The sequence below is a fragment of the Octodon degus genome, unplaced genomic scaffold, assembly GCF_000260255.1.
Source record: "Octodon degus isolate 3935 unplaced genomic scaffold, OctDeg1.0 scaffold00006, whole genome shotgun sequence".
NCBI classification, from domain to species: Eukaryota; Metazoa; Chordata; class Mammalia; order Rodentia; family Octodontidae; genus Octodon; species Octodon degus.
In genome coordinates, this window is record NW_004524582.1 from 10625917 (window position 1) to 10638787 (window position 12871).

At 38.1% G+C, this 12871-nt stretch overlaps 1 protein-coding gene across 1 annotated transcript in view; it reads right to left on the reverse strand.

Moving 5' to 3' along the window:
* The window catches only part of Stim2 (stromal interaction molecule 2), a 116026-nt gene that overhangs the window by 32258 nt on the left and 70897 nt on the right, over positions 1-12871 (reverse strand). The window contains exon 4 of the mRNA XM_023699176.1: positions 2492-2603. Within this exon, the coding sequence (XP_023554944.1) occupies positions 2492-2603 (112 nt within the window). The remainder of the gene's footprint in view (positions 1-2491; positions 2604-12871) is intronic.

Consider the following 12871-nt stretch of genomic DNA (forward strand, 5'->3'; position numbering starts at 1 on the left):
CAATTTGAACTGGTGAGAGTGTCAGGAAGGCCACACAGGTTGGAAAGGAATGAGGACGCGTACACTGGGTAAAAAGAGCCTCACTGTGGACTTCTAAGATATGTTTTACGCATTTACCAACTCCCCATGATGAAATGTAATCATCATGGATTGCAAACATGTACTAATTTTAAAAGTAAGAATTACAGAATACAGGAAATATATAAAAGCCCCAAGACAATTATTATAGCTAACATAGAACAAATTTAAATTGGGTTGTCTACAGCAGAGAAACAGTGTTTCCGTGTCACAGAAAGGATTTAAAGTACCAAAGACCTGAAAAGTTTTAGATTTCCAGTTTTTTTCTTTTGGGGGGGGGGTGTTCTGGAAATATAAGCATATCCATAAACACACAGAACCCAAGTCAAAACACAGAATTCATGGATGCCTCATACACACCTTATACACACAGCCTCGGAGTAGCTTTATGTAGCACTGTTAGAGCACCTGCATTCTGACTGTCACTCATCACATGAGGGGGTAAGGAATTTCCCATTTGTCATCTCATACTGGTGTTCAAAAAGTTCCAGATTACAGAGGACTTTACACTCTGGATTTTCAGATTAGGGATGCTCCACCTGTCATGTACTGTTGTAGGCCAACTCTCCAGACATATTTTTTAATACATTCCTTATACATAAACAGCTCTGGCATCGACATAAAAGTTGTTACTTACACAGTGATTTACATTAACTGATCCTGGCTTTTTTCATGGATTTGTCTAATTGTCACTACCATATAAAGCAAACTTGAAAAAAAAAAACGGGGTTTCCCTTCTTTCATCCAAAGGGTTCTCTAATAGGCTGACCTGAAAACTAATCTACATTTATAACATTTTTTTCATGGTAACATCTCTAACTTTTTTAAAACTGATTTTTTTTAAAACACGATGTTGTCTCCATAATGCTACCAGAATCTGACGCATCTTTGATAATCTTTATTCAGACCCCCCAAAATGTGGCTGTAACATTTATTAACAAAATGGGTTAGTCTGTTTTACTTCATGTTGTTATATAAACAAAGTTCCCAAAAGATAACATTAGAAAAATATGAATTGCTCATATCAGAGTAGCATATATAAGTCAAAAACTTGTTAACTTCCTTTTAATACTCTAGCCTATTTTAATTTAGATACTTGTTTTGTTTAAAAATAGAAATTTAAAAAAATAAAAATAAGAATTTTTATCTTCTTTATAGCACTTAGTTGAACTATGAATATAAAAGATACTTAGTACAGTATTTGCTGAATTATCTTGTAGCCCCCACACTTAACATCATTTGTAGTCATATATGTAATAAACTAGAAATATTTTGAGAACATAGTTTTAAAAATTTGATAATTTTAGCATTGAATCAAAATACAAATTTCAAAGCAACAAAAACTGCTTATTCAATTAGGTAAGTAAGCAAGTTTATTATAGACACAATGCACAAATATCATCACGTGTGACAAGTGCATTGCAACAGCTAACTGGAATCCTTTCTCGTTCATACTGGAGATCACATCCAGGAGGCTTTCCCCCTGAGCTGCCCAGCCATTTATCTTTGTACTTTGAGACAAGCTAATTTTGATGTTGAAATTCTCCTACCTCAGCTTCCCAAGCACTTAGGGCTATTAAAATGTATCACTGCGCCCAGTTTAGAGTCTTGTTTGATGTACAAAACAAGTCAAGGAGAAGCAGAACACAAGAAGCAATCTTCTAAATGACTCTGGTAAAATCATTGCAAATTTTAACACTGAAATCTTTAAAGATTGCCATGTTAACTAATGCAAATTTAAAATATATAATTTAGAAAACTAACACTGGGTTCCAGATAGCAAAAAGATAAAAGAATATCCTGGATTTAGGAGGTTTAAACTGCACCTTAGGAAAACACTTGTTTCTGACTTGAGTTGCTTTTTTTTTTTTTTTTAGTTCATTTCAATAAGGCTTAAAAAATATAAAATATTCCTATGTAACATATTTTAAGGCATTGCTAATATTCCATTTACAAATTTTTTTTAAATTAAAATATAACTGACAGCCACTCTAACTGGTGTCATTAATAAGTAGCAATTAAGAAAGATTTATTCATTAACCCATTAAAATAAGTGTCTTCCTGGAAATGCATCTGTGTTAAATGAGTTAGTTTTTCTCAGTTACTTTTTCTTAGCTCTACCAGGCTGTCAAAGGTTGAACCTTTTATATTACCTAACGATGATACAGTTGACCCAACTTATAAATCTAAAACTTGTTTTTGCTTGGAAAGAAGTTTTTAAGGGGCCTGGATATGTAAACAAGAAAAATTGAGTAAAACTTGAAAATGCATACATTAAAGAGATTAAAGAATGTATGTATTTATATTTCTCTTGTGCCCTCAGCTACAAAAGTAGCTTGTGGATTTATCAGTGAAAAATGACTTCTAGTGTATAAATCTCCACAAGCAGAAAAAATACATAGCAAAGACTTACCTGGGAAGTGTTGTTCCTCTGACATTATTGTCTCGAAAATTCTTTTCATACTGGGGAAGTTCAACAAATTCTATCAACCACTGAATGGTATCCTCAACAGTCCAATTATGAACTATAAGAGATTTTATAAAGGAAAATATATTTCAAACAGTGCTTTCAGAATCAAACATATACATATGCTATAATTTCAAAGGACATAAAAAAATTAGACTGAATTTTCAATTCAATTTAATCAGTAGTGAGTACTAAAATAGTATTTAGCAGAACATAAGAAGCTAAAAACATATAAAGATATATAAAAATATAAAGGCCTGCAATCTAAAACAGAAGAAATACATAAATTCAACTAGGATAAGTATTAGCATTACATATATTGTTATGGCTAATTCTAAAATAAGTACCATTACAAAATTAGTGGAGAACAAAATATTGTATCATTCCCCTGGTTGCTGAAAACTTATCAGACATATACTTAGGCAATTCTTCACCTAGCCAGCCAGCCATGTAATGCTGTGATAAACCTTCTAAGCATCAGGTTGCCGTCTAAGCGTGAGGCACACAGCAGTGATCGACATGAATCAGTGAAACGGTGCTCATCTAGCAGACATGAAGCCCCTGGTTTGATTCCCAGCGCCACAAAAGAGGAAAAGAAAAGAAAGATGCCAGGGTTAAGTCTTTGAGGAGATAACCTTAGAAGTTCAGAGGGTCATATTCTGAAGATCTGAGAGGAAAAAAAAAGTCCAAATAGAAGGGAAAGCTAGGATGAAAGCTTTCAGAAATTAATGAAGACTGGCCGGATAACTCAGCGGATTAAAGCACCTGCTTAGGCAGATGCAGGGACCAGGGCCTGATCTCCAGCATGCCGAGCAGGCCCCACCCCCAGGGTGTGCAAAGACAGCAAATGAGACAGACTGGGAGGGGAGGCGCACGCCTGCAATCCCAGCACTGGGGAGGCTGAAAACAAGAGGATCATTGAGAGTCTGATCTGTATAGTGAGACCCTGTACTAAATACATTTTTTAAAAAAATTAAAAAGGAGTTGTGTTTCAGAGGCTGAAAGTCAGAGAGGGAGGTCATGAAAGACTTTCAAAAAACTGGATTTTGTTTTCTAATTTCAACAAGAATAAGGGAAATAATTTGTTTCTAAACTACCACTGTTTAAGAATAAACTGTATAGGAGATAGACAAAAACAAGAGACCATTCTTTATATAACTTTCCAGGCAAAATAAGTTATTATCTTACCTATGATAATAATAGAGAAAAAGATGAGAAGTGGCCAGATTTAGAGCATATTCTGGGGACACTACTAATAACATATACTGATGAATGGGACAGGGACTGGAGTCCAAAAGAAATCCAAAACTACAGAGGAGGTACAGTTTGGGTCTAGAATGCCACCTGCCCAGCCCCTGGCGCCACTGGGAGATGACAGAGCGTTCAGGAGCAGGGCTGCCTGGGAGGGTAGCTCATTCAGGATGTGCCCTCCACGGGGGCCAAGTCTCTTCTCCTTTCTGTTTTACACCACCTGGCCATTAGGTGGAGGCCTTCACTCCACCACATACTCCCACCATGATGTGCTGCCCTTATGGGCTACTAGAAGAAATGAGTACACCTCATCTTCAACTGGAACTGAACCATGAGCCAAAACAGACTTGTGTCTCGCAAGCTGACTTACTGCATTTCTCCCTGTAATGGAAAACTACCACAGGGGTGCCGTGGAGGGAAGCAGAAACGAGTATGGATTTAGGTGTGGACAATTCATGGTGGTCAGTGTAACAAGTGTGGTGCTTGGGGAGAACAGAGTGGGGAGAGATGCTAACGGGCTGCCCAGACGTCTTAGGGTCTGGGCACATGAAACAGGGAAGCCAGCTATGAACAGAGCACAGGAGGCTGGGACTAAACGAGGGTACAAGCCAATTAACTCGCTTCCCTGAACATTCTTACTGAAATAAGCCCTTACCGATTTTTTAGGTTTTTTTTTTAAACCTTAGAGAGTGCTATGATGACTCTTTCCACTTTGAAGATGAGAAACTGAAAAGTTAATGAGACCAACAGAATAAAAAATAAGGCTGGATCTGACTGGCAGAGGCCGACTCTACACTACTCTGAAACAGTATCACTCGGCCAACAATAAAGATGTAAAGAAGCCTCTAAACATTAGAAGCAATTCGAGTTTGCCTGGAGAGCATAAAGGTAATAATGAATTTATCCAAAGGAGAGGATGAGGGTGTGTTGGAAAAAATGAAAAATTCCATATTGTCTGTACTTGAGGATTTTGAAAAATAAGTCCTTAAAGACCACACAAGAGGAGATAAGAGTGAAGAAAATGAGCAATAAAAGCAGATCTGTGAATCCATCTGTGTATAAATAGATTTGAGAAAGATAAACTACAGAAAACTCTAAATTCACATCTGCACCCAAAGCTAGGTCTTTACAATCTGTTTTTTTCATTAAGTATTATTTAGAAATAAAACTTGAGTAAGCCACAATTACCAAAAACATCATTTAAAGATTTTATGTGGTCAGCAAAAATTTTATCTTGAGAGAAAGGTCTGCCTGGTTTTTAGTGCTCTCTTCTTCATGTGTTCTTATCATAAAGCCTGTGAGCCCAAGGTTGCTAAATCCATTTAGCCATGTAAGTGAAGGTATGCGCTCAAGGGCCAGGCTTGTGTGCTTCTGCTGAATCTTAATACATCCAAAACAGCTCTTTTATACTTCAGTTTCTTTCTATTCAAGATGAGCTATAGAGAACTGCACTGCCTCAACTGCCAAGAAACCCACAGTGCAGCTGCACTTCACATACCCACACAGAATTCTCAGCCAAAAATCAAGATCAGATTCTCTGTCGTTTCTCTGATTGTTCAACAGCAAAAATCTCAGCACATCAAAATATTTCCTGAAGCTGATGTGAAACAATATAGAAGGAAAAGTAAATGAGAAGTACTGAAGTACAGTAAGCAATACACATGGAAGCTGGTAAATCCTATATAACTCTACCTAATAAACAGATAAGTGCATTTACTTCAGTAATTAGTTTAGTGACTCTTTCAGGCAACAAAATTCTAACAAGAACAGAATTCCCTTGTGGATGAGGTTCATTTCCTTCACCAGTTGCTTTGATGACATCTATTCAATACTTTCACTACTCTCATGACCAGGTCTTGAATTCTGAACTGGCTTTTTCTGTTTCAGGCATTTCAATTCTTAGAACAGATCAGACTCTGTCCTTCAGGGTTTGGGCACGCCACTTCCTCAGGATGAAACTCTTCTCCCTCACCCTCTACTTCATCTCTGTCTGTTTATTTTGCTGAATCTTTAGGTAAAACCTAAAATTTTCACTCTTCAGGACAGCCTTTCCAAACAGATACTAAATATTAGGAAAATCTAGTTTTATGTTTTAATGGGGACATTCAAATAAACAGAAAGATTTGTCTTCATAAGAAATTCTTGATGGTAAAGTTGTTATATTTATGAATTACCCAGTTCTCTTGCTGCTCCCTTATTACTTTACATGTGTTGTTGCTTAGTAGCAGTTCTCCCAAAAGGCAAGGGGGAAAAAAACGCATAGTATTCCTTTTTACAACATACTCTGAAATATCTTATTAGTGTATTATTTACTGTACAGTTCAGTGGGCTTCACTGTGGCATCTTCATACATATATAATTTGATCATATCTATTCCCCAATATTCTCCCCAAATGGCAACTCCTACACTAGTACTTATAATTTCTCCTTGAAATTGTTGGTGATGCTATAACCATTATGACAGTGGTACCTCAGTTAATGTTCTTGTGTATTTTTTTTCCTGTATTTTAGGGAAGGGTCTACAGGGTGTTCAGGGTCTTACTACTAGATCGGACTTGTAGTGATTCTGCTGTTTGCAGCCTCCCAAGTGCTGGGATTACAGGCACGCATCACCACACCCAGTCTCAATTGCCCTCTCAGCATGCCCTGGGGGTGGGGCTGGCAAGGCAGGTCCAGGGATCCAACTCCTGATCCCTGCGTCTGCTTGTAGGCATGTTCTTGTGTACTTAAATGTAAAGCGTCTTCAGGTAGTTTCTGGAAAATTATCTGAAGACTGTGAGAAAGAACTGTGGAATGGAAAGGGACCTGATTCATGACCCAGCTTGAGTGACCCCATAAAACTATCACAGTCATGTTATTTAACTCTGGCTCAGTCGCTTAACACACAATGAACTTGAGATATTTCACCTTTAAAATTCATTCAAAATTTCAGTTTCTACAGTGAAGTGGTACCTCAGTTCACGAACACTTTTGTTTGCTAACAATCTGGTTCACAAACAGACGCATTCGGTCAAATTATGCTGTTTCCAAATTCTGCATCGGGTGATGCACACAACCATGGTCACAAACACAGAGTAGCCATTTTCCTTGAATCATGGAATAAATGAAGTTCATTAACTGAGGTACCACTGTACATAGCTAACAGAAAACAGCCGGTGTTTAAATACTGTTAACTAAACAGTTATCTTAGAAACAAAATATAGAACACTGAGACAAAAAAGTAACTATAAGAACTTCCAGATCAGCAATAACAACTGCTGCTAACATTATGTATTATACATCATATTATACATCAGGAGATTTGCAAACATTTCAAATAATCACTGTAGCACCTCTTTGAAATAGGCATTTTTTATTACCATACTGAATCTAAAAATGTGTAATGGTAAAATTCTGAATTACGTTTATAACCATCAGTAAACACTCAAAGGTGGTTTCAGAAAAATCCTGTCTCTAGACTCACTGACTACTGCACAATAATACTGCCTCTGGTCCTGATGAGATTAGGTAGCTTCAATGGACAGTGTGGTCCTGTCTTTCTAACCAGGCCTGACCCTGCCCAAATGCCCAAATCAGATGAAGTTGGGTGCATTCAGGGTAGTCTGGTCAGCTTTCTGAATGCACCCTATTCCCTATGCCTTAGGGCACTCAAACTTGGAAAGTCTGTCCTCCTGTCCTTCTGCCCCACATCAGGAACTCCTTCCTCCAGAAAGTGTCCCTACCTACTCATTTAAAGAGTATAGGTACTCTTCTTTGTGTTCTCTGATCACATAATCTGAAGTACATATACCTGCCATAGGAATGACCATATACTATAATGTAACTGTCCACGCCCAACTTACCTTCTAGATGAAGAGTTCCAGAGAGCAGGAACTGACAATTTCACCTAGCACTGAACATTAACACTAAAAATGCCACATTCTTTAATACAGGTCTTTATATTCTACTATATACTTTTACACACATTTCCACATAACCCCAGAGCCACCTCTGAAAGACAGCTATTATAGAGACCCTTCATCAAGGAAAGACAAGGGATCACACATGTGATCTCACATGTTTCAGAACTGAGTGAGAATTTGAACTCTAATTTGATCACTGCTAAGATAGGTGGTTTCTGACATAGAACAGTTCATTAACTCTAAAACCTGAAATATTTTCTCTCCAAAGAAAATCTTCCAGACCTATAGTACTAATCATAAATGTTTAAGAGTAAAATTTTATAAATGAGCAATCTGCCACTATCAATTGGGTTAATGGACTTAGGATTCTCCTAGAGGCACTAAGGACACACTGGGACCTATAAAGGCCTAGAGACAGTAATAAAAGTTCAGTGAGGCTATGCCAGCTCTTCACCATGAAAGAGACTCCTACAACTTGGAAGGGGTGCTCTAACAGCTCAAAGATGAGAATTCAAGAGCCAGGGGATTTTTTTTTTTTTTTTTTTCGTAACTAGGGATTGAACTCAGGCCCTTGTGCTTGCCAGGCAAGCGCTTATTCTACTAAGCCATCTCTCCAGCCCCAAGCCAGGGGATCTATAACTGGAGCAGGGATCTTCAGCAAAGAGGGTAGTTGGGGACAGACGAGAGTGGGCACCCGATGGAAAATGGAACCAACTTTCAGATGTGGGAGCATGGACATGTAGGATTATCTTACTTTCTCACTGCTGAAACACAGTACCTAACTTCCACAACTTAAAGGAGAAAAATTTTATTTTTGGCTCACAGTTTACAGAGGTTTTGTCCTGGCTGACCCCAGACAAAGCAGCACAACAGAGAAGCAGTAGCAAATGCATGGCAGCTGGACATAGAGGAGAGATGAAAGGAAGAACAGAGAAGAGATAAGCCATGTAGGTCACATCCCAGTGACCCTGCTTATCTAACCAGCATCACAGCAGAACAGTCCACTGGGAAGTATCAGGCCCCATGATCTAATCACCTATTAAAGCTCCTACTTTGAATGCACGGGGTTAAGAGGCCATCTAGACACAAAGCAGAACAAGGATAGAAGGGGAGGGAACCACACGCTTTGCATTTTCATCTTCCCTACTACTTGCGGCTAACAAGGGAATTTCTGTAACAGGAATTAGGGTTCCTGATTCTGCATCAAATCAATGTTCCTTTCTATCCCTCCTCCTTTCTACTAGCATGCCACTGTTCTGTAATAGAAACTGAAATGCACAAACACTGGGCTAGGAAACAAAAGCTTTTGATAGCAGCAGGGTGTTAGTAATGAGAATAAAGGAACAGGAAGGGCTCGATGTCCAACAGGGAAGTAAGGAAACTGACATTCCCATGTCCACCCAACTAACACAGCCTTCAACAAAACACATGCATCAAGGGCTGGTGGGATAGCTCAGCGAACTAAGCACTTGCAAATCTGCAAAAGGTGATCATTAAGAACTAAAACAGGATGAGAGAGAGAGAGAGAGACAGAGAGAGAGAGACAGAGAAAGACAGAGAGAGACAGAGAGAGAGAGAGAGAGAGAGACAGAGACAGGCAGGCAGGCAGACAGAGACAGAGAGATAAATAGGGCCAGGGAGATAGCTCAGTAGAATAAGTGCCTGCCTGGCAAGCACAAAGTCCTGAGTTCAATCCCGAGGGGTACCGGGGGGAAGGAGGGAACACTAAAATACATGTATTTACTTGCTCCTTTCATCTGTAAAAGGCAATCTTATAAAACTAGGCATTTGATGTATTAAAAATATAAAACAGGGGTCCAGGGAAGTAGCTCAGCGGCTTAAGTGCCTGCTTGGCAAGTACAAGGTCCTGAGTTGAAGCCCTGGTACCACCCCCCTGAAAAAAAAAAAAAAAAAACTTAGTTAAGTATCACATAAAATTTCACCTCTTATATTTAATATAAGTACATACTGCCCTAAAAAGTCTTTAAAAAGAAACCATCCAAATACCTTGGAAAAAAAGAATTCTAATTAAAAAGATTGTGTGCATAGAGACATCAACAATAGTAGTAGCTATCATTTTTTGAACATTTGACAACTTCCACTTAACAGTACTAAAAAATTCATAAATTATATCATGAAATTCTCTTGACAATATTATGAAGTAGGGATCAAAAGTAATATCATGAACCCATGGCCCAGAAAGTTCAGAATCCAAATCCACATGTCAAGTAAGTAGCAGAAATGAGATCCAAAACTAAGGCAGGTTTCAAAGCCCCAGCTTTCCCTCTACCTACAGTTCTGAAGAGTGAACCAGGGTCCTTGCACTGAGCTACACTCCCATCCTTTTCTTCTCCCCATTTTTTTGACACAGGCTCTAAGTTGTCTGGGCAGGGCTCAAGTTTACAATCCTCCTGCCTCCGTCTCCCAGAATGCTGGAATTACAAACATGGCCATTACTCTTGAGTTCAAAACCCTAACTCCTAACTATCATGCTCCTCCTCCTCTCCTTCCTCTTCCTACGCATTCTGAGAAAATTCCAAACTACAACTAAATATATCATTAGCTGTAGCAGAGCTTAGATATATAAAGTTAATTTTGTATTTCATTTTTAAAGTTATACTACTTTATAATTTGCAAATATATGTCTTAATAAAGCAACTCACTTAAGTTTAGATAAATCAACTTCTGATGAGACTTAACAGTAATAGTCAATACAGTACAGATATGAATATACTCCTTTTTATTAAAGCATGAAAATATCTTTATAAGTACCAAAAGACTTTGCCCAGAGATTCCAGGAGAAAAAATAAAGAATAAACATTATCAGCCGGCCAGATAGCTCAGTGTACTAAAGTGCCTGCTTAGGAAGAGGACAGTGGCTGGAGGTTCCATCCCCAGCATGCCTTGCCAGCCCTGCCCACAGGGCATGCTGAGATGGCGACTGAGGCTGGACATGGTGGCACATACCTATAATGCCAGTGCTTGGGAGGCTGAAGACAGGAGGATCACGATGAGTTCAATCTACATAATGAGATCCTGTAGACCCTGTCCTAAATACATTTTTTTTTTAAAAAAAAAGAACAAACCTTAAGAAAAGCAGGGCCAGTGAGATATATCACTCAACAAAGACTTACTGGTCTTTGTTGACCAGTAAGATAGCTCAACAAACTAAGCATCTACTTTGGCAAGCACAGGGACTAGGTTTTGATCCCTGGTACCCCATGCTGTGCCAACCATGCCGGCCCCACCCCCAGGCGCACTGAGTTATCGACTGAGTCCGGGCGTGGTGGCACACACCTATAATCCCAGCACTGGGGAAGCTGAGACAGGAGGATCACTATGAGTCCGAGCTGTGTAGTGAGACTCTGTATAATCAAAATTTAAAAATGAAAAGTTACTATCTACAGTTATATAAAATGTTTATGGAAAGAAGTTCTGTTTTGGGGTTTCTCTGATAATTTAAAACTTTTGAGTTGAAAAATTGGCATTTTTATACAAAATACTATATTCTAACATAATACAAATACACACTAAAGATCACCACAGCTAAACTCAATTTCAAATTAAACTCTGAAGTAACAAAATACTCAGAAATTCTCTATACACTGACATTTATTTCGCAAATACAATTGACCTAATATGTAATAAAGCAGGGCTTTGATAATGTCTAATTAAATGTAGTGTAGGGCCAGGGAGATGGTTCAGTAGAATAAGTGCTTCCCTGGCAAGCACAACCTGAGTTGAATCTCCAGTTCTGCCAAGAAAGAAAGAAAGAAAGAAAGAGAGAGAGAGAGAGAGAGAGAGAGAGAGACAGACAGGCAGGCAGGCAGGCAGGCAAGCAAGCAAAAAAAAATGGAAGAAAATAACTTTTTAATACACAAAATAAGGTGAAGAAGCTTCAGTCTCTCACTTCCTCCACTAGGTTTCACGGACTCTGGGCTACGACTTCTGAGTGGGATGGCAGATGGGCAGTGTGCAGCACAGTCACAACAGACATCTTCAGAGTAGTGCCAGGACGAGAGCTCCTCAGTTGCACACGGGTCAGCGGGCATGGCTCTGTAAGTGAACTAAATTCCTGCAACATGCTATAGGTGGAAACCTAAAGCCACACCATGAACACACGTGGTAATAGTTCTACCAGCTCTTCTATCGTGGAAGAACTGTACATAATTTTAGAGATGCTTAGACAAGTGTTGACAAATGTCTGAATATTCAGTATTTAAAATTACCAGAGTGTCCACTGGACTCTGTGGAAGGGCTTTCCTACCTTTGCTACTATAAAATGTAATTTTATTATTATTTATACAAAGCAGATGATCAACACCTAGTCCCACTAAGATGGTGAGAGATAATGAACACCTATCTTAAAAATTGGATAAGCACTGAATCCCACATCTTGCAACTGTTCTGAAGGATTAATTAATAAAATGTATGTGGGAATGACTTTTAATATGCTCTACAAATGTAAATTATTCTCATAATAAAATAACAATGACAGGAACACAAATATTACATAAGTAAAGAAATGGTAGAAATGTACTTTATTTATAAATGATTCAGCTGAAGCTGCGAACTAAATGGCTCTAAAGTATTTGACCAAGTTTTGTTGTTTGTTTTTTTTTTTTTTTTCACTTCAGGTTTTATTTTTTTTTCTGCATTATCCTCTTTATTCTTAATAATTTTATTGAGAAATAGCAATGACAGAGTTTCAAAACCGATTACTAGGGCAGTTTCAATAATTAACACACTGCATATTGTTCTTAGTGGTTATTCATTGTACAAGATGCAGACATGATATTCTTTCCACAAACACTATCAGAACAAATCTCTCTATTCACTGAATTAAGAGACTGCAGCTGTATATCTATTCTAACTATTTTGAATATACAGATACAAAATGGTCCTTCATTTGTATCCCCTTTTTTGTTTAGTTTTGTCAGAGAAGGATATCTCATTGTCATTTCAATATTATAGGTGTGTGAAGTCAGCAAAATATTCCAATATAGTCCAGTGGTCCATAATAAGTAGTGAGTTTTCTGTAAGACTGGCAATTGTCAGAAGTTGTTGACTTGAGCCTTTCACATCTCAGCATATTAATATGGTTTTAGTTTTTATACTTCGTTATTATACTTTTCTGCTGGATGGTTAAGACCAAGACAAAGCAAGACCTATA